Here is a 23653-nt window from a genome sequence, read left to right on the forward strand (position 1 = left end):
TTGGACTACAACCCTCTACTTCCTGGTTGAATGACGTCAATAAAAGAGTTTTTGACTAAACTCTGCCCACTGGTATACGTCAGTCGGCAGCTTTGGCTCAAACAGCTCTGGCTAAGCTAAGTTGCTGTCGAATCACAACACACTAAACAAACTACAAAATCAGAACTCGTTACGTATTTCTGAAGGAGGGACTTCATAGAACAAGTAAGACATCAGCCTGTTTTTAGGACCGTGAAAACAGCACTATAGAGATAAGTACATTGTGTGAAAATACTTAGTTTTTTTACACACTAAACATTAACACGTGTTATATTGCGCACTGTAAACACAATCAAAGCTTTAAAAACACAGGAAGAATGGGACCTTTAACATTGTATACATTATACACAGTAACGATAGCACAGTGTAATTTTTGATATGCTTTAGCTATGAAATATGAAAGGTTATCTACTTGTTGTTTATTTTGCTTGTTATCAGCAATAAACTACTCTAAAAGTACTTTGTTGTTACTGATTCTTAGCAAAGTTTACCGGAAGTTACCTGTGTTACACAAAAGCGGTTTGTTTATGTTGTTACTGCTGAAACCGTCTATGCATAAACTCAAAGTGCAGTTCTATCCTTGGGACCAGAATCACAAATACTGTATATATACACACACACACTTGTGTGAATTTCAAGGGGGAACAGAGTTCCACTTCAAAATGTAGAGAATTTCCATCTTTTATGAATGTATACAGTAGTAAACTACAAACACTGTGCAAATTACATACATGAATATAGAAGGATTTTCTGCTTTTCAACTAGAGTCCTCCATTGAATTTTGTACAAGAATAAAAGGAGATTCCACTACACTGAGATCTGTACCCTAGAGTGTGTGTCACTTATTTCATTCTCCCGGCGCAGTAAAGAGACTTGGTGATAGAAAACCTGCCCACGTACCTGCCCATTTCTCACCTGACAATTAGACTTAAATATTCTTCACATGTGAAAAATAGATATGAACATAATGATTACTTGATATTGTTAACTAGTATTTTTACACAGCAACACTGAGGTGTTATAAAAAAGTCTAAATCCAGCGTATAGAGGTTCGGTGAATGTTGTGTTGAATGTGTGTAAGTGTGTGAGTGTGTGTGTGTCAGAGACGCTGTAGAAGGAAAGAATGCCGGCCGGCCAGTCCAGATAAACTCCTACTCTATTAGAGTGCGGTGATGTTGATGGGATATTTGTCTGCTGTTGATTATGACTTGCAGTGTAACTTTTGCTAGTGCAGTGAAGATTCCAGGAGTTATTGTTGTATCCAAACCAGCATTCCTCGCTCCGAAATTTCCTGCCGATACCTTTATAAACCACTGAAACTCCAATCTCCTTCCCAATCCATTCGGCCTCCCAGTAATAGCGTCCAGTCAGACTTTCTCTACACAAAACCTGAGTAACTTCATCAAATCTCTCTTGATGATCAGGATATGGCTGGCGCTCTTCCACTCGTTTGATTTTTCGGTTCTCATCAGACAGCATGAGGAGAGGGTTTACTGTGTTTAGATCCACTGTGACATCATAAAAATCTAAACAGAAGAACAAATGGTTAAAGCCCACATTGATTTAAAGAAAAAAAATTCCTTTAAGTATAAATATGTTAGGCTTAAGAATTAATATAAACTGGTATGGTCTAAAACACTGACAAAAAACTCATACAGAAGATATAAGCATTCAAAACCTACAGCTTGGCACATGCGCTAAAAAAGTCTAGAACTTTAATGACATTACCCTACACTTCAACTTCTCATCAAATTTCCTGTCCAATCAAATGTTCTTTAGATGCTAGAGCCTCCTGCCCTCTACATTTGGTTAAAGTACATCTTTGCTGGACTGTGCCATAAATGAAACGCTATTGGTTATTTTAAAAGACAAACATGTAAGCAAGAGAAAACCACTGGGTCTCGTATTAGAGGCGTTGGGCAGCAGGCTAGTACGATGGCCAGTGATGGCAGTATGACGGCTTGGGGTCAAAGCGTTCAGGAAGCTCAACGACCAATGACATCTACAGTATAGTAACACCCAAACAAGAACTCTCCATCATGCACTGGAATGTTCACAGAAAAATCGGTGGACAACATAAGAAGCAAAATGGCTAAGATTAAACCGTAAAAGCGTAATAATAATGTAACATATAGAAAGAGAGTTCTAAGTTAAGCCAATGTCAACTGACTCCGTAGTCTTTTGAAAAAAAGATGGATCAGTACAAGCTGAACCTGCTTGGGATCAGCGAGTGCAGAGAGACAGGAGCAGGCGGACAGAGGATGGCAACAGGACAAACAGTGCTGTATGCAGGAGAAGAGGAACTGCATTAAGTTGACAATGTCATACTAGTCAGTAAACAAGCAGGGAATGGTGAAAAAACAGCTAATTGACCACCTAATGATAAGCGGGCAGTGGAGATCCTCTGTTTTGGACACCAGAGTGCAGAGAGATGCTGATGTTAATAATGAACATTATTTGGTGAAAACAAAAATCAGGCTACGACTCAGCACCAACAGACACCTGAAGAAAGTCAAACCAAGACTGGATGAGGAACGACTGAAGGATGAAGAAACCAAAACGAAATACACTGATGCAGTCAGATGCAAGCTGACCAAAATAGAGGAGGAGAGTGGGGACAGTGAGGACATAAATACAATGTGGGAACAGCAGAAGGCGGCCTATGTTGGTGCTGCAGAGGAAGTCCTAGGTTACAGAATAGGAAAAGAGTAAACCATAGATTAGTAAAGCAACGTGGCAGCTCATTGATGAGAGAAAAGAGATAAAAGGGGAAATCTACAGTACAAACTCTGAAAGAATCAAGGACAGGCTGAAAGAAACATACAAGCAAAAGGACAAAAAAAGTCAAGAAGAACGTCACAGAGGACAAAAGAAGATGGATGACAGAGAAGGTGCAGAGGGAACAAAGCACAGTTGAGAATGGAATGCAAAAAGAGTTGATGAAATAGTAAATCAACTAACAGGTCAGTATCATAAGAAGACGGCTGTGCAGTTAACAGTAGAGATGGGAAACAGCTAAATAGAAAGGAAGAGTAATTGAACAGGTGAAAAGAGCACTTCCAGGAAGTTTTAAGTGGGAAACAGCCTCTATAACCCACTCAAGATAAAGAAAATGAGAGGAAAGAAACTCTTCAGATTCTGGTTGAAGCCCATACCAAACAGGAAATCAAGAAGGCAATCCAGTCTATGCTTACTGGCAATGCCCTAGGGATAGACCAAGTTAAAGCAGAGATGATCAAGGCAGACGTGAACGGTTCTTGTGAAGAACTAAAACAAATAATTTTTGACCATATCTGGCACAAGGAAAGATGGAAACAGGGACTGATCTGCAAGATCCCAAAGAAAGGAAACCTACAAGACTGCGGGAATAGGAGAGGGGTTACCCTCTTAGCGATAGCCAGCGAAGTACTTTGGAAGATTTTGATCCAAAGTTGATGGATGCCTCCGGAAGGAGCAAGCTGGATTTTGAGCAGGAAGGAGCAGTGTTGATCAGATCCTCATCCAGCGAAAGATCCTGGATTGGAATGCCACAATATACACTTACTTTGTGGACTTTGAAAAGGCATTTGATTCCATTGACAGAAGGAGCCTGTGAGCGATTATGAAGTAATATGGCATACCAAGTAAATTGATCGTTATTGTCGAGGCACTATACAAAGACTTTTAGTGCACAGTGATAGACGAAGGGGAAACAACTGAATTCCCAGTGATCACCGGAGTCAAGCAAGGCTGCTGCATGTCAGGATTCCATGACATTATGATCACTGACTGGGTCATGAGGCAGACAGTAGAGAACAAGCCAGGCATACGATAAGATGTAACCTCTGCAAAGTCTAGGTCCTCAAGTACTGTTGTGATGACATAGCCTTACCCTCATCAGAATTTGACCAGCAGCAGACAAAGACTACAAGACTGATAGAAAATGCAGGAAGGGTTGGATTCAAACTGAATGCTCAGACGTGCAAGGTTATGAAGGTGAACAATAAGCAGAAAGGTGCACTGCAAGTAGGGCAAAATGACGTGGAGGAGGTGGAGAACTTTACATACCTTGGTGCCGATGTAACCCATGACAGAAATTGCACAGCTCACATCCAGAGGAGAAAAGCTCTGGTCAGTGCAGTTTTTAACAAGCTGGACAAAGTATTTTATGCCAGAGTAAGACCAATGCGACATTGTTTAAGACATTGGTGCTATTTGCGCTACTGTATGGATATAAAACTTGGAAGCTGACCAAAGGGGATGAGAACAAAACTGGATACCCTGCAGAACAAATGCCTCAAGGGAATCCTAAGGAATCGCCGGCAGCAACATGTCACTAACGAGAGGGTCAGGGAATTGGCAGAGACTGAGAGAGTCCAAGATAAAGTGAGAAGGAGAAGATGGACCTGGATTGGTCATGCAATGAGAAAACATCTGACTAGTGACTGTGCTGTTGCCTATGGTTGAAGGCCAGAATGGAGGAGAAGAAGAGGATGGGCAAAAAACAACATGGTGTAGAACTGTTGAAAATGAAAGAGATAGAGAGGGGTGGCCTTTGTGTGAGGGAGCAAGACAAGCTCAAAGAACAGGAAGCGATGTTCTTGCAAACGTCATTAAAAATCACATGACTCTTTCTCCACATTAAGAGATCACCATTTAGCTAACACAAATGACACACAAAGCAAAACCTTGTATAATGATGTTAGGTCTGGGCATCAAACAATATTGGGATAATGCTTTGAAAAAATGCTGGATGAAAACATCAACACATGAATGCATGTATTCTGAAAAGGTGCATAAAATTATTATATAGTGTATATAAAAAATACGGTGGCTTCTCCTGTTCGTCCTCTTTGGAAACAGTGGTTTATTCACACATTTTTATATGTTATTCCCATTTTGTGGATAATCCAAATTTGCAACTTTATTATGGAAACAGAGCTACTGGTCAGTGTGCGGGTGTGTATGTGGTTATAAAAATACATTTTTGTAGTCCTGGTCTAATCCTCTTCTCCGCACCATAGTCCAAACTACAATAAAGTGTGAGAGAGAGAGAAAAAAAGAAATGTTAACAGCATTAAACCACTGAGACTATTTCACATACACAGTCATATACAGGTTTACAACCACATCAGAGAGTATTAGTGTTGATCATACTTGAGTTTGTTGAGTTTGTAGTTTGGATGATTGAGTTTATCAGAGAGCAGCTGAACTCCTGAGTGTTGTGGGTGATTGTAGGTCAGATCCAGCTCTCTCAAGTGTGACAGGTTTGAACTCAGAGCTGAAGCCAAATAACAACAACCTTCATCTGTCACCATACAACCTGATAACCTATAAAACACACACGCCAACATGTATTTACAGTATTTGTGTAGTATATTTTACTTTGATTAATCAGTATATAGAGATAAATACCTCAGTATTTCTAGCTGACAGTTTGGGCTCTTGAGAGCATCAGAGATAATCTTCACTCCTGAATCCCGCAGGTCATTGTTAGTCAGGTCCAGCTCTCTCAGAGGAGAATTTGAGGATTGTAGAGCTGAAGCGATGACTTCACATGACTGAACTGTGAGATTACAGTCAGCAAGTCTACAATAAGGAATTAAAACACAATACAGTTACAGTACATTTGATCTGTTATACTACAATGCAGTTTGAAAACATAAAACCTTTAACATCAGCGCTGATCAAAATAATGCTGCAAATGCACAACTCATATATGCATTGTGAAACCACTAGCTATCAGGCATGTGATTGGCCAAGAACAAAAAAGAAGAAAGGAAAGCCGTAAAACCAACCCCAGCCCCCCCAATCCCGTGGTTAAAATAGTTAATTGTTGGCATCATTATTTTAAACGACCCGACCGAACGCAACCCGAATATGATTCAAAAAATTTTTTGGATGACTTGTAACCACGGGAGGCCGCAGGCACCCGCTCATTTTGGATCAACCCGCGTATCACTGGTAACAAGTGGCATCCCCTCACTACTTTACATCTGCAATTTTAAACTGACTGGACTTGACACAGGGTGGACCGCAATGCCTACTTTCAAATGACATAATTTTACAATATAGTAGTGGTTAAATTAATTACATTATGGTTTTATGGTCATGGATCGAATAACTGTCAGAACAGCATACCTCCACTGCAGGGGGAAGTAATGTTCTAAGTACTGAATAGGAAATACTAGTTGAGGATTACAAATTTAATCCACACAGAAAAACATATAATTTTGTCTTTCTATTAAACTAATTCCATGACAGTTTTTGCGTAATACTCACAGAGCTTTTCTACAGTTGTTGACAGCTGGTACGAGTCGTCTTCTGCCCTCCTGTGTTGTGTTGTATTTCTTTGGATCAAACACATCCATCACCTCCTCTGACATCTGAATCACGTAGGCTATTGTTGAACAGTGAGTAGCAGAGAGTTTCTTTGAGGGTTTGTCTGATCTCACACGCTCCTTAATCTCTTTGGACAGAGTCTGATCATTCACTTCAAGCAGACACAAAAGCAAATTGATGGATCTTTCAGCTGAGTAATCACACTCATCGTTGATTCTGCCTTTGATATATGTAGTAATTTTCTTGATGGTTTCTGAGGTGTCCACCGTGTGTGTCAGTAGATCCTGTAAGAGTCTCTGATTGGACTCTAGTGAGATGCCCAGCAGAAATCGCAGGAAAAGATCCAGGTGTCCGGTTCCACTCTTGAGAGCTTTATCTACTGCTGCTTTCAATAAAACATAAATAACATCAAAAAACTGTGAAGTCTCTGTTATTTTGCCATTATAATAGTAAAACGCATAGAGAGCAGCAAGGAACTCTTGAAAGCTTAGATGTATGAAGCAGTAGATTTTCCTCTGATGAATCACAGATTCCTCCTTAAAGATCTCAGTGCAAATCCCAGAATGCAGTGAGGCATCTTTGATGTCTATCCCACACTCTCTCAGATCTTCCTCATAAAACATCACATTACCCTTCATTAGCTGTTTGAATGCCACTTCAGCCAGTTTCAAAATCAAGTCTCTGTTGGACTGCAGGAGTTTCTCTGAATCTCTTTCATCATACTTCTCATTCTTCATATTCGTCTGAATCAGCAGAAAGTGGATGTACATTTCACACAGAGTTTTAGGGATTTCTGCTCTCTCGTTGTCTTCTTTCAGGAGGTTTTGAAGCACAGTGGATGAGATCCAACAGAAGACTGGGATGTGACACATGATGTGGAGGCTTCTCGCTTTTCTAATGTGTGAGATGATTTTCTCGGCTTGATTCAAGTCGCTGATTCTCTTCCTGAAATATTCCTCCTTTTGGGCGTCATTATTAAATCCCTGGATTTCTGTGAATCGGTTGATGTATTTGGAGGGGATCTGATTGGCTGCCGCTGGTCTGGAGGTGATCCAGATGAGAGCAGAGGGAAGCAGATCTCCTCTCATGAGGTTTGACATCAACACAGACACTGATGAAGTCTCAGTCACATCAGAAACTTTCTCACTCGTGTCTGAAAACATCAGCACCATTCTGCTTTCATCCAGACCATCAAAGATAAACACGACTTTACACTCATCATAAATCTTTGAGTCCAGATCTTTAAGTTCAGGATAAAAGGCCAGCAGAAGTTTGTGAAAACTATACAGATCATCCCGAATCAAGTTTAACTCTCGAAACGGAAGAACAAAAATGAAATCCACATCGTGATTGGCTGTTCCCTCGGTCCAATCCAGAATGAACTTCTGCACGGAGACTGTTTTTCCGATTCCAGCGATGCCTTTGGTAAGAACACTCTTAATTTTCTCTCTTTTATTAAGTGCTTCGGGTAAGGGTTTAAAGATGTTATTGCAATAGATTGAAGTGTCTTGTAAGTCTTGTGTTTTGGGCTTTTTCTCCATGTGTAAAACCTCATGTTCTTCATTCACTCCTTCAATCTCTCCCTCTATGATGTAGAGCTGTGTGTAAATTCTGTTCAGGAGGGTTAGATTCCCTTGACGTTTGATTCCCTCAAATAAACTCTCATACTTGTTTTTCATGATGGTTTTGTGTTTGTCTTTGACTCTCTGCAGAACATCATCTACTGGTTGATAAGAATCCTGGTGCAGGTGTTCAGTCTGATCCGGCAGGTCTGATTCAATGCTGTTTGGTCTGATAAGGGTCTGACAGGTGGACGCATTCGACCAGATCTCCCCACTGCTAAGAAAAGATGACCATGAGTCATGACAATTGCCAATGAAAACCATCATATATTTACACTGACTATGAAGTGCATTATGATTACTAGATAAAAATGTTCATAAGCAATTTTATAAGCACATTCACAAGCATGTTTAATTACTGAGTAGAGGTACCATAAAAAAATCTTTTAGCGTATCCCTCAACTTAGTGTAACTTATTGAACCTTACTTTTTTTACACAAGTGTAGGACAATGTTAAGAGCTTGAACACCTGCACTCAAAGTACAACATTTTTCCCACATAACCCCCTTAACCTAAAACACAAAAATGAAAAATAGAAAACACACCGGTAATTTGGTCAGTCTGCTTCAGTAGCAGTTTTAACTGGCTTCATGAGTATAACAAAATCCACAAAAGGAGAAATCCAGATGAATAGAAGCTTTATTGTCACTGCACGCAGTACAACAAAACTGGGAGCATTCCTATGTGATCAGTACAACAATAACAATTTTGAACCAAGAATTAGCAATATAAATATGAAACACAACACACGACACATTGACAGACATTCACTGCATGAAATCATGCTTATCTCCCGAAGAGATGAGACCGATTACAGTTTTATCATTGGCAAACTTGAAGGTGTCGGTGGAATGTGTGGGGAGTACAGTCATGTGTGTAAAGGGTGAAGAGTAAAGGGTGATTTATAGTCGTGCGTAGGTTCTACGCCGTAGCTACAAAAAAACAAAGATGAGCCAAGTTGAGGAGTGATTTAACTCAAACTGCAACAAAAGTCGCTGTTTATTTACTTCCATCATTGCTGGTCTTCTCAAATTATACACAACAAGTTGCTATTTCTTCTTCGTAGAAACAAAGGGAAGGGTTAGACCTAGAGATTTAGGCAAAGGGGTATACAATAATAATGTGATTTGGCCAATAAGTAGGTACCTGAAGGCACAATAGGAAAGTCAAGACACATGGAATTCGCTGATAAATAAATGTTTCATTACCTGTACGTTTGATCACATTATTTTTGCCATCATAATAAATAAGATGCAAGGCACAACAGCTGCTTGCAAGATGCATTTTTTTAACTTGTTCTAAAAGTGGATATCCTAGAATAGCGTGGAAATTACTTCACTGATATGCACCATGGTAAGTAACAAGCAATTATTTAAAATGGGATTTTTTTTTCAGATAATCGTACATATTGTGTCTTTAATCTAATGTAGTATTTACTGTCACAGTATGCGGTTTTGGACGCAGGGATACACAGCCATAACCTTGACAACTGTTAACTCCCACTGAAGGTAAGTGGGTCTAGATTTAACAGTCACAACCTGAAATCGAAGGAACTAAAAATGTTGGTCTTCATTGTTTCCTCATTTTGTCACAAAACCTCAACACCACTTATCCTCTTTGCAATCTGCTTTCAATTTAAAGTATTTCCATATGTAGCCCTTTGCGTTTTTCTCAATTTTAAGCTTGTTGCCATATCTTCTAGTTCTAGTTGTTTTCTCTTGTATAAATGTTAGTCAAGGTGCACCTCAAACAAGCCTGTTCAGAACTTCATTAAATTCATATCAAAATAAAATATTGTTGCAAAAACATTGTCGTACTTTTATTGTGAAGGTAGATTCACTAAAGACAATGTGATTAACTTGTTAACAACAAGATGGCGCTGCGGATGGCTGCTTGGTTTGTAGGGTCTTGGTAATTATGATACTGTGTTTTGTTTGTTTGCCCTGTTTTGAGTAACTTTTTTCTGATCAGCTTTACTAGGGATGATCTCCTAGATTTCAGACACAACACACCAAATTACAACACACCGACTTTTGAACACTGTTTTACTGGACATTCTAGTCAGAGGAGCTGCGATCGCATACAAGCGCTCCAAGCAACGCAAACGAGGAAAGCGCGCCGGCGCCCTCGTGAAATTCCGACAGCAGGGGATCAGGACATATCTGGCGAATCTCCGCTCCCTGGCAAATAAAACAGACTAGCTGCTTCTCCTTACCCACACAAGCAAGTACTTTTCAAACTCCACTGCACTTTGCTTCACAGAAACCTGCCTGAAAGAAGCCGCCCAAACAGCACGCTTCATCTGCCGGCCTTCCAGCTGTTCAGAGCGGATCGTGTCACAGAGTCATCGGAGAAAACAAAAGATGGTGGATTATGTTTTATATCAACGAAGGCTGGTGTATAGACGTGACAGTGTTAAATGAGATGTGCTGCCCTAATTTGGAGGCTCAATTCATTAACTGTAATCCTTTTTATTCACCGCAGCAGTTTTTTGTTTATTCTGGTGAGTGTTTACATTCCTCCTGAACTAGGATCACTTTCATTATCAGTCTCTGTGATTTTAATAAAGCTAATCTCACCCGTGAACTGCCTAAATACAGACAGCACATCACATGCCCCACCAGGGACAGTAACAAACTGGACCATTGCTTTAAAGGGTGCATACCACTCTCCAGACCAGCTTTGGGACTCTTGGATCACTGTTTGGTTCATCTTCTACCAGCCTACAAGCAGAAACTCAAATCTGCTAAGCCTGTGGAAAGAACTGTAAAGAAATGGACCAGTGAATCAGAGCAGGCTTTACAAGCCTGTTTCGACTGCACTGATTGGAGTGTTTTTGAGACTGCAGCCACTGATCTGGACGAGCTCACTGAGATTGTGATGTCTTACATCAGTTTCTGTGAGGACATGTGTCTTCCCATGGGGCCTCATTTATCATATAACAATGACAAACCTTGGTTTAATGCTAAACTCAGACAGCTTCGCCAGGGAAAAGAGGATGTCAACAGCGGCTGGGACAAAGCCTTGTACAAACAGGCCAAGTACACCCTGAATAAGGAGATCAGTCTAGCAAAGAGAACCAATGCTAAGAAGCTAGAACACCAGCTTTCAGCTACTGACCCAGCATCAGTGTGGAAGGCCCTGAAAACCATTACCAGGTAATGAAGAACATCACTGGACCCCTGCAGAGCAAACAGGTCTGTGGATGATGCAGTCAGTATGGGACTGCATTATGTCCTACAACATCTGGACAAACCAGGGACATATGCAATGATCCTGTTTGTGGACTTTGGTTCAGCTTTCAACACTATAATCCCAGATACCCTCCTGAATAAACTGACCCAGCTCTCTGTACCCACCTCCATCTGTCAGTGTATTACCAGCTTTCTGACAGACAGGCAGCAGCTAACCAGGCTGGGAAAACACACATCCAGGACCCTCACCATCAGCACTGGAGCTCCTCAGGGCTGTGTTCTCTCCCCACTGCTCTTCTCCATCCACACAAATGACTGCATCTCTAAACATCCCTCTGTCAAGCTCCTGAAGTTTGCAGATGACACCACAGACATCTGCCTCATCCCGGACAGAGACGAGTCTGCTTATAGACTGGTGAACAGCTGGCTGTTGGTGCAGTCTTAACAACCTGGAGCTGAACACCCTCAAAACTGTGGAGATGATAGTGGACTTTAGGAGAAACCCCCCTGTACTCCCCCCACTCAGCATCATAAACAGCACTGTGGAGGCAGTGGAGTCATTCAGGTTTCTGGGCACCATCATCTCTCCATACCTGATGTGGGACAATCACATTGACTCCACTGTGAAAAAGGCTCAGCAGAGACTGTTCTTCCTTCGTCAGCTGAGGAAGTTCAAGTTTATTCACAACAGAAAATAAATAACATATCAAATGTTGAAAGTGAGACATTTTGAAATGTCATGCCAAATATTGGCTCATTTTGGATTTCATGAGAGCTACACATTCCAAAAAAGTTGGGACAGGTAGCAATAAGAGTTCGGAAAAGTTAAATGTACATATAAGGAACAGCTGGAGGAGGACCAATGTTTAGGAATGGGAATGTTGTCCCATTCTTGTCTAAAACAGGCTTCTAGTTGCTCAACTTTCTGTGGGTGACAGATCTGGACAGCAGGCTGGCCATTTCAGTACTCAGATCCTTCTTCTACGCAGTCTTGACGTTGTGATTGATGCAGTATGTGGTCTGGCATTGTCATGTTGGAAAATGCAAGGTCTTCCCTGAAAGAGACGACGTCTGAATGGGAGCTATGTTGCTCTAAAACTTGGATAAACCTTTCAGCATTGATGGTGCCTTTCCAGATGTGTAAGCTGCCCATGCCACACGCACTCATGCAACCCCAAACCATCAGAGATGCAGGTTTCTGAAATTAGCGCTAATAACAACTTGGGATGTCCTTGTCCTCTTTAGTCCGATGAAATGGCGTCCCAGTTTTCCAAAACGAACTTCAAATTTTGATTCGTCTGACCACAGAACAGTTTTCCACTTTGCCAAAGTCCATTTTAAATGAGCCTTGGCTCAGGGAAAACGCCTGTGCTTCTGGATCATGTTTAGATATGGCTTCTTGTTTGACCTACAGAGTTTTAGCTGGCAACAGCGAATGACACGGTGGATTATGTTCACCGACAATGTTTTCTGGAAGTATTCCAGAGCCCATGTTATGATTTCCATTACAGTAGCATTCCTGTATGTGATGCAGTGCCGTCTAAGGGCCCGAAGATCACAGGCATCAAGTATGGTTTTCCGGCCTTGACCCTTACGCACAGAGATTATTCCAGATTCTCTGAATCTTTGGATGATATTATGCTCTGTAGATGATGATAATTTCAAACTCAGAAAACTATTTTTCGCCGCAGCATTGGGGGAATTAGTGATTCTCTGCTCATCTTGACTTCTGACAGACACTGCCACTCTTGACAGGCTTTTTTATACCCAACCATGTTGCCAATTGTCCTAATAAGTTGCAAATTAGTCCTTAAGGTGTTCCTTATATGTACACCTGTCCTAACTTTTTTTGGAATGTGTAGCTCTCATAAAATCCAAAATGAGACAATATTTAGCATGACACTTTAAAATGTATCACTTTCAACATTTGATATGTTATTTATATTCTATTGTAAATAAAATATAAGTTTATGAGATTAGTAAATTATTCCATTCCGTTTTTACTCACAATTTCTACAGTGTCCCAACTTTTTCTGATTTGGGGTTGTAGATTAGAACATTTCTGATAACAAGCAAAATAAATAAACAAGTAAATTACCTTAGTTCAAATAATAGCTAAAGCGTATCAAGCGTAAACAACATGGTATGAGGGTGAGCAAAGTATGAGACAATTGTCATATTTCAGTGTAAGAAAATCTGGATTCTTGATACTGAAGTAGCAGTACTTTTAACGACACTACGTCGTAAATCAATCTCTGGTTAGTGTTGTACTGTGTAGATTAAATTCACTGTAAATTGCATAAAAGTGCATCAAATGCATAATTGGCCATTTTACTGTACCTGGGGTCAGAGGTCACTGGACTCACAGTGAGTTGTGGGGGCTGCATCATAGATCCGTCACTCTTCATTGACACAAAACTGGGTTCTGAAGATGCTGATTCGGATTCTTTCTTGCTGGTAATACTGGAAAAATACAAAGTGTTTTAGACCTGTCTGCTATATACAGCCTGAAATATAATTGTCCCAACTTGACAGCTTTCTCACTGTACCTGGGTTTTAAAATCACTTCTCTATTTCTGAGTTCAATGGGATCCAACATGGACTGATTGCTCTTCATCGACACACAACTGGGTTCTGAAGAAGCTCCACTGGGACTTTTCCTGCTGCTAATAGTGATAAAAGACAATTAGTCTTTAAGACTCACCTGCTGTATGCCTGTTGATCTTTTTCAGACTAGTGTCATATCGTGTAGCATGAATGCACATTTCTTCACAACAGTTCTGTTCTCCATCCAATTCCAAATTAAAATATCAGTACTTTTTGAAAATTTGTTGAGGCAGTGTGATCCAGTCTTTACCGTACCTGAGGTCAGAGGTTGATGGGGCATCAGTGAGTTGTGGGGGCTGCATCATAGATCCGTCACTCTTCATTGACACACAACTGGGTTCTAAAGATTCTGATCTGGGTTCTATCTTGCTGGTGATACTGATAAAATACAAAGTGTTTTAGATCTGTGTGCTATATGTAGATTGAACTATTGTCCCAAGCTCTTGAAAGTGTTATAACCTGTAAAATGGTTTTCTTACTGTACCTGGGGTCAGAGGTCACTGGATTCACCGTGAGTTGTGGGGGCTGCATCATAGATCCGTCACTCTTCATTGACACACAACTGGGTTCTGAAGATGCTCCTCTGGGCGTTAAAAGTTGTTGTTGTGTACGCACACTGCCAACACACAGTAATGTTGAAACACCTTGTAAAAATGGATTCTGCTGTGATACTGAAAATGACATTTAAAGGGCACATATTATGGCTATTTTTACAAGATGTAATATGGGTCTCAGGTGTGCCTAGAATGTGTCTGTGAAGTTTCCGTTAAAAATACCCCACAGATCATTTAGAAAATATTTTTAAAAGCTAATTTTAAGCTGTTGGTTCATCTTCTGCTCTAGACCAGGGCTAGTCAATTGGCGGCCCATGGCACAAATGTGGCAGGCCTTTTCCCTGTACATGACAAATGGCGGCCAATAAACCAGAATGTGAGTCACAAAGGTGCTGCATGGGGTGCCAACCATCTGCTTTGGTTGCATAAACTCAACTTGTGTGACTAAACTGCATGCAACACGGAGACTGGAAATGATGCATTTCAATGTGCTCCAATCAAAACACTGTGTGCAAGGTGAAAATTTAAAAAAAAAATTCTTTAACTTTATTAGTAACACTTAGCATATATGCATAGCTTTTTATTGTTTCATTCATTTGCATTAATTTATTTATTCCACTATGGTGAATATTCATATATTGAAGGCTCTTGCGCTGGAATGAGCTTCTTTCCTATTTTGGCATGCCACTAGGGGGCAAACTCTGACAGTCGTGTCCGAATGTCGTTTACAGTAGAAAGGCGGTTAATAGCCTATATATTTTTTAAAAATTAAAAAAGAAAACATCAAGTGCCATTTTAGTCATTAGGAGAAGGCTGGCTATATGTTGTGAATACTTAAAATGTAACAATTCATGAAAGTTAAACAGTTATAAACAAAATAAATTTAGGAGCTCTGCATTATAGTTAGTGCTATACAAAAATACATGTTGATTATTTACACTTGCACTTTTTTGTTCAATGCTCATAGTTGAACTATTAACATTTGGCTCTTGCAATGTTAAACTGCAATTGTTTGCAGTAATTAAATGGAAAAATACTGGATACAAGAAGTGTGCGTCTTTTTTGTTTTTAATGTTTTTTAATATATGACATTTAACAAAAAGTAACAAAAACATTGTATGTTATCATATTACATATATAATATATACAGTACTGTGCAAAAGTCTTAGGCCACCACCACCAGACTTGTTGATTTAGACAATTTAATGTCCACCATTTTTTTTCAATCGATTTTATTAAGATACAAACAGAAAATAGAGGAAATACGTACAAAAAATAAATAAATGAATACATTTTTAGGACTAAATGTCTTCTTTAGGCATTGTCAATGCTTAGTGTGACCCTTTCTTGGCACTAAACACATATTGAGCTTTTCTGAGCAGAATGAAGTTGAAAATTAGAAATTAGGATTTTATTTTATTTTATTTAGGTTTAAGAGATCCTGCAGTTTCTTGCTATTGCTCGTGTGGAAGTGGAGTTTACCCTAAAAACTTCACACCTCAGTTTACATTTTTATACAGTTTTTAATACTAAATACACATTTCCTGTATTTTTTGGATGTATTCTATTAAATAGACTATATTTGATCACTACAACATTGCAAAAACAACAAATCTAATTCTGGCATAGTGGCATAAGACTTTTGCACAGTACTGTATATAAATAGGTACAAGTAAAAAAGAAAAGTAAAAAAATAAGTGGCAAAAATAGGGGTAAATGTTTGGCCTGCATCATATTTACATTTTTAAGAAGAGTAGTTGAAGACTCCTGCAGTAAACACTGAATAATTACTGATTAGTGTCACTGTACCTGGGGTCAGAGGTCACTCTATCACGAAGTTCACTGGGTTCCAACATGGAGCAGTTGCTCTTCATTGACACATAGCTGGGCTCTGGTGATGCACCTCTGTGTCTTCTCCGCCTGGTGATACTGACAAAATACAAAGTGTATTAGACCCCCTGCTATATGTAGATTGAACTAATGTCCCAAGCTCTTGAAAGTGTTGTATTCTGTAACATGTCTTTCTAAAGCCCTTTTCACACAGAAATTCCGTAAAATACACGTAAAATGCATCTTGGATTTTTCCGGAATAGTTAGAGTTTTTGTTCGTTCACACTGCCAAGATTACACGGCATCTGATGGTCCCGGAAAGACACGTGACATGTTGAAAGTCCCGCCCTCTCTTCTACGCAGCGTCTGAAGTTTGCATATTATTTATTATTTCTCTCTCCAGAAACAACTCGCGTGCATTTGTTTATGATAAGACTACAAAGGAGCGCGTGAATGCACAGTTCTATTCTGGTGAATGATCTCAGCTTCAGAGTGGATATTTGATGAGCTCCCTGATCTCTGCTTTAATCCAGTTTTCAGACATTTCTCATCGTGATTGTTTATATGCATTTAAAACCCGCATTTTGAGGAGCTGAACAATATATCTCGTTGGGATGACATGCAGGTATTTTCGTTTATTATAGCTCAAATGAGCACCTGACGCGATATTCTTTTATGCTGCTGAATGATCTCCGTTTCAACGCAGTAAGTAACGAGCTAACTTACCTGATATCCGCTTTAGTCTAGTATGCTGACATTTCTCGTAGTGAATGTTGTAAATCCCTCATTTTAAAGAGTTGAACAAACTTCATGTTGCCATGACACGCGCGTCATCACTACGGCACGTGCGTCATTGTTTATGCGTCTCATATATCATTTCCTGATAACTGCTTCAATCTAGTTTGCAACATTTCTTGTGGTGAATGTTTATATACATGTTATCTCTCGTTGTAAGGAGCTGAACCATAACTTGTGTTGTGATGATGACGCATGCGTCCTCACTTCGACACGCCCTTTATGGCATTTCGTGTTCACACAGAGGGTTACCCGCGTATCTTACTAGGTCCTCTTTCCGGCAACGATCCCAGAAGATTAACGGAACGAGTTTTTGTTCACACAGACGCTTGTCTGGCAATTTTACGGGTATTTTCTGGGACCAGAGGTCTGTGTGAATGGGGTTCTACTGTACCTGGGGTCAGAGGTCACTCTATTACTGAGTTCAATGGGTTCCAACATGGAACAATCACTCTTCATAGACACACAGCTGGGGTCTGGAGAATCTCCTCTGGACGTTCTTTTGCTAGTGGTACTGAAAATCACATTGAATAGCATTTTAAACCTGTCTGCTGTTTGTTGTTTAGTCTTTTGCTCTAGACACTGAATAATTACTGATTAGTGTTACTGTACCTGGGGTCAGAGGTCACTCTATTACGGAGTTCAATGGGTTCCAACATGGAGTAATCACTCTTCATCGACACACAGCTGGATTCTGGAGATGCTCCTCTCGACATTTGGCTCTGATAAGCATCATGCTCATCTTTCTTCTTGACCTTCTGCATTCTCTCCTCACAGTAACTCATTTTGGAGGTGTGTTCCCCTCCTCTCCCTCCTGATCTAAGGTTTTTATATTTAGGCTTTAAAAGGAAAAACACATAACAAGAATATAAAAAATATGCATTCTTTGATTTTATTGATCTTTTTTAAATTTAGAAAAAAATATATAATTTCACAATTCAAAATTTCATCCATAAAAATACCTCACTTTTTAACATAAGAAGAATAACCAGTCCCTCACCAAAAGCTTAAGACACTGGGATGGCAGCACAATTACAAAATAGCATTTATTTTATTTTTTTAAAGGGGACATATCATGAAAATCTAAAATTTTCCATGTTCAAGTGCTACAGTATAATTGGGTCCCCAGTGCTTTTATCAACCTAGAAAATGTGAATAGGATCAACCTAGTAACTTGTTTTGGAAAACAATTCTCCACAAGCATGTGAAAAAATAGGTCATTGAAATTTGGCTCCCCTTGTGATGTTCAAGGTATTGTGTGGTGATGGCCAAGATGGCACCGGCAGGCTCTGCCAACTATTGGCTTTGAAAAAGCTCTTCACAAACCTATGGGTGACGTCACGGACACAGAGTCCATATTTTTAACAATCTATGGTTCTAAAATATAAATGTAAACTTTATTTCACTAGTCACAGGGGTATGAAAAGGGGTTCAGGGGTTTGACTAGTCACAGGGGTACAAACTCTTAAGCTCTATTCACAAAGGGCATCAGCGTTAACACTTCTCATTTACTTTGATGGGCGACGTCATGCGTTGCCAAACTGAATTATGGTTCTGTCGGTGTAAAAATGTTCTCTACTTTACAAACGCCAACACAGGTGTCAGCCAATCAGATTGCCTTATGCAAATAAACCTGATACTAGCCAATTACGTTTATCCAAGGCTGGAGAAACACAGGAGAATAAAATTGGTATAAAGATTAATCATTGCAAAAATATGTAAATAGCATGATAACCTTATATGTGGACTGGGCTGCTGGAGTATGTTCTATTCTTCACCATCTGCTTTATTAATGGGGTTTTCCATTTTCTTTATTAACGGTTTTCCGTTTAGATCAATGTATTCCTGAAAAATTCCCCTGCCCGTCTTTCTTATTGCATTAGTTTTGCAAAGTGCAGTTATAATAGCACATATACTGGCTAATATTTATTTCATTAAGAATTTGATACGTTCTGTTGTTATTTTTTTATTGAGGTTCTGTAAATTTAAATAAGCCTAAATGATTTTTTTTATTTTTTTTCGTTTGGTAATTTTTTTTATCTTAAATATAAGCTAATATAAAAGGATTAAGCTAGGCATAGTCCTTTTTCATAATGACGAAAAGGCATTTAGTCTATATTGTGTATTAATAGCACGCTGTTGCTTCTCATTATTTTGTGTTTACAAAGAAATAAAATCTTATGACCAAATTACATTCATAATCTGTTCGAAAATCATTAGATGTGACCTAGAGATGGTCCGATACCAATTTTCTTACCAAAACCTGGGTTCAGGTTATCAGCCGATACAGGGTACAGATCCGATACCTGCGTGTGTGTGTGTGTGTGTGTGTGTGTGTGTGTGTGTGTGTGTGTGTATATGTACAGCTGTATGTACTACTAGCCCTTTGTGCTTCAGACTTATCCATTAATAAAACAAGAACAAACACATACACTGAACTAGAGTATGTTTATTATCTGAAATACATTTAATAATACAGTAAAATTCTTTATTTTTTAAGTGAAAAAGAACTTAAAATGCAGTTACAAATCTAGCAATGTAAACAGAAAGGCTAATTAGTTTTAGAATAACTGTATAATAAACAGCGCATGAGCGCAATAATAAATAAATCTAGGAATATTAAAAATATATGAATAATATAAGAAAATAATCTATTTTAAACTTAAAAGTCCAGAAATAATTTAGTTAACTAAAATAAAATACAAAAGAACAAAAAAGGTCATTTAAAAACACTGAGTGCAGCCACGATGTTGTGAAATAAGAGACCCGAGTAATAAAGCAGAGCTGATCTGCCATTGCCTTTGTGTAATCATCGTGTTCTTCGTGTGACGCTTCTTCAAATGCTATATTAACTAACTCGTTTGAAAGTTGTTAATACTTGTGCCACCAATCGAAATTGCTGCATGTCATATGAGACATGTCGACGTTAAACTAGTCTGAAATACTGCGAACAGCAGGAATATACTATTGAGCTAGCGCGTTTCATTTCTTCTTCGCTGCTCTAAAAAGTGATTGCTTCTTCTGGCAACTTCCTGTGTTTAGAGCAGCGAAGAAGAAATTTGTTCCGATTTAGTTAATCAAAGCTAGTAGGCAAAACTAAATGTTTTGTTTAAGGAAATCGAATTGGTACAAGGGTTAAAATCACGTTAACGTTACTTGCTGATACCGGTGCCAGAATTTTTGGGGGTCTAGGAGGCATTTCCGATAAGTTACTATTTTGCGAATCGGAAGTGTCCCCAGCTAGTCATTATTTTATGATTCACTTCGTCAGTTAAACTATCATGCGCATGCACCCATAGATATAGATGGCTCGTCCGCGCTGATGGCCAATTGAGTTGAACGTCCGCATTTTGGCGGCCATCTTAGGACAGGGCGCTCGCCCACTCGTAGCATTGAGTTTTAATGATGCAGGTACTTTTAAATGACCATAACTTGCTTAATTTTTTACCGATTTTCAAACGGATTGGTTTGTTATAAACGTCAAAGATGTACCTATGACACTGAATACGTATACTAAAAATAAATAAAAAATTCATGAAACATGTTAAAGCATCCATAATTATAGCCACGTTAATAACGTTTGTAAAAAACCAAACCGTTTGTAAATCCGTCAAGAATTCAGCAAGTTACGAGCATTTTAGTTGGCGTATGTCACTCACCTTCCGTCCACAGCAGCAGGGAGCAGCACTATGGCAGCACTGACCTAAGATGGCCGCCAAGTGACGACACAGCTGACTCCGCCTTGAGCCATCTAGCCTTTATATACATATCTATGCATGCACCTGCACGAATAACCGTTACCTTTCAATAATTGCTTGTCGCAGTGCATAAAAAACCATCAGCATATAAATAATGTAACCATTAGTAGATTTAAATTAACTTGCTTTACTTAAAAAAAAAAACATGAAGGCAAATTCTACCATTTGTGCTAATTCAGATACACTTTAAAATATCGGATTATAATATTCTTGTTTTGATAAAAGTCCTATACATGAAGCGCAGAAACCGAACAGACAGCAGTTTATTTTCGTATATTTGCTCTGTAACATGAAGAAATTCGGAACTTACCGCATAATATACAGATTTCCTCGGTTACGTTTCCTGATGGCGACGCTCCACTCATTAGGCTTGTTTGAGATGCAGCTTGCCTTGCCTGAAATATAGGCGAGAGTAGCCGGCTGCAGTGAGGGGAGGAGTGAAAAAAGTGTAGGCAAGCCGGACGATTCATGAATCTCGCTGTGTTGTTGACTGCAAACGTCAGCAATGGAAGAGATCGCGTTCGCGTATTTTATCGCGGATTAAATAGATGCAACTGAAATACCAACAAATGCATTTACATTAAGATGTTTATAAGGAGAATCAACAAAGCTGAACTGTTCATTATTGGAAAAGGCTTCTTAGTAAATGTTATCTAAGTCTAGACGTAATCCAAATTCGTTTCTGTGTGAAATATAAACAGCACACAGTACAAATAATACAACACCAATACAAAAGTTTAAAGGAATTTATTAATAATATAAATGTCATAAGTCAAGAACAAGTTGAATAAATATAAAAACTACTACAGGAAGTGTAGTTTTTAGAATTAAAAAGTCATCAGCTGACATTCCCGGGCAAATGAGCATTAAGCTGTGTCGTCAGCAAGTCTTTTCCCATCGTGCTTTTCGTCAACGCAGTCGGTGGAGAGCAACTGCGCTCGGCTGTAGAATCCGACGAGCCCGCCTCTCCATCGCGAGAGTTATTTTGTACACGTCAGCGTGACATCAGAGCAAGTCGGACGTAAGTCGGACACTTTTCTAACCGGAATGCATCTTGCGCTGATCACCGGTGATCGATTCTGCGCAGAATTTGCTCATCTCAAACAAGCCTATTATCTATGGTTTCAGCGGTCACAACATAAACAAGCCGCTGTCGCGGTCCGCACGTAACTTCCGGTAAACTCCGCTAAGAATAAATAACAACAAAGTTCTTTAAACGTAGTGTATTTATATAACAAGCAAAACAACAACACGTAGATTACCTAGGAAACCAAAACATTTGTTATTTTCGACGAGGCATTTGTTTAAGAGATCAGTTTAGCAACTACTCAGACAATTAAAAAAACGAAACCGGAAGTAAGGTTCGGATCCAGACGTGTATCACGTGAGTCCGATGAAACCGTCTATACTCAGACGCAGGCACGCAGCCGACCGTAGCGAGGACCTCTTGAGGTAAATACGTCAGTTAACGTTACTTTCACTTTCGTTGAGAGGCAGCAGCTGAGCTGAGCTGAGCCTTATACAATATGGAAGGCCGTAGGGACAAAACGCAGGGGTGCACACTCATCGGGGTGCAAAAGGTGACAAAGACAAACGATATATACAGTGGAAAAAAACTGCCTTTCTACAGTAATTTGCCATAAAATGTATCCTCATCTAGGTCACAACAATAGAAAAACACACTGTGCATAAGCTGACAACACAAAGATAATTCTAGTTTCTTGTGTCTTTTTTTGTAAAACATCCATTAAACATTCACAGTGCTGGAGGAAAATGTGAGTGAATCAGTGGCAGCTGGTTAATAGGGGCCTCCCTACCCTAAACTTGGCCAGAGAAAAAGCTTAAATTAAGTTTAAATATTGGCTTGTTTCAGATCCTGCCCCAAACCCTCCAACTTTTATTGTTAACAAATCAATACGTTTGTTTTTTATGTTTTTGACGTCTCGTGATTGGATCGTTCTTTATTTATTATATTTATTATGCACTGGCCGGGAATGCAATGTAATTTCATTGTATACAATGTACAATGACAATAAAGATTCAATTCAATTCTCAGAGTCTCATAACCGCATTGCAGATTGCCATGTAACTGCTAGATACAGTACCGATCAGTGGAAGCCAGTGAAATATCTTGACATGAAAGAAAATATGATTTTATCCTTAAAAAATCAAATTCACAAGGTGTTCAGTTGAAGAATAAATAAAAGATTAAGGAGCTTTAACCAGATTGAGTAGCAGGAAGTGATCGCGGTCAAGCTTACGCTGTGTGCTTCTCCAGCACTTATGGCAGAGTTGGCTAACGTAAGCTGGATGCCTTTCATGCCTTCATTGTTTCCCGTTTGCCGTTTAAAAGTCTGCGTGGTACACTTTACGAAATTTTATACCCACTGTGCGAAATTATATATTTTTTAACCCACATTATACTCGAATCCACAGATTCATAATACATGCATTTCATGCTTTAACATGACATTATCATCTAAACCATGGAATTTATGCTGGTGGTCACCAGCAAACCAGCACCTAAACACAACATATGCTGGTCTTGCCAGCAGGGAAGTTCAATAAATATCAGGAAACACAGCCCTGGGCCATATTGTGGAAAGCGACTGGGCAAACCGTTACTGTCAGAAAAAAAAAACATACGTGGTTAAAGATTAGAATTTGGTGCCATCATCATATGGTAGTTCAGACTCTAACACAGTGAAGTGGCATTGGGTTTAAATCCCAATGTAATCCTCCTTATTCCAGTCTTCCTGGATGAGAACTGCACTTGGACAGAACAGCAAAATGAGTTATTTACTATAAACTGGGTAACACATTCACCTACATATAGCCAATAAGCTTACCAGTTAAGTTACCCTTACAATAATGCTTTTTATGTGACTCGTTTAGTGTATTAAAGCAGTTGATTGACAAACAACACAAATCTT

General features: G+C 39.3%; 1 protein-coding gene across 4 annotated transcripts; it reads right to left on the minus strand.

Annotated features, from left to right (window-relative positions):
- Positions 1-8: 8 nt before the first annotated feature.
- Positions 9-22122, minus strand: LOC135733237 (protein NLRC3-like). 4 transcript variants are annotated; one of them, XM_065251640.2, is made up of 13 exons: positions 21031-22122; positions 17575-17801; positions 17357-17476; positions 16147-16266; positions 14268-14399; positions 14039-14161; positions 13726-13839; positions 13517-13639; positions 6301-8199; positions 5434-5607; positions 5176-5349; positions 5002-5048; positions 9-1565 (listed from the first exon to the last, which is right to left on the minus strand). In XM_065251640.2, exons 2-13 carry the CDS (start codon positions 17745-17747, stop codon positions 1024-1026), a joined length of 3741 nt encoding a protein of 1246 aa, XP_065107712.1. In that variant the 5' UTR covers positions 17748-17801; positions 21031-22122; the 3' UTR covers positions 9-1023. The 4 variants fall into 4 exon arrangements, with proteins under 4 accessions (XP_065107712.1, XP_065107704.1, XP_065107694.1 ...); XM_065251632.2 differs by having other exon boundaries at positions 6301-8196; positions 13726-13842; XM_065251622.2 differs by having other exon boundaries at positions 13726-13842.
- Positions 22123-23653: the final 1531 nt, after the last annotated feature.

Source organism: Paramisgurnus dabryanus, chromosome 20 (assembly GCF_030506205.2).
Source record: "Paramisgurnus dabryanus chromosome 20, PD_genome_1.1, whole genome shotgun sequence".
Classification (NCBI taxonomy): Eukaryota; Metazoa; Chordata; class Actinopteri; order Cypriniformes; family Cobitidae; genus Paramisgurnus; species Paramisgurnus dabryanus.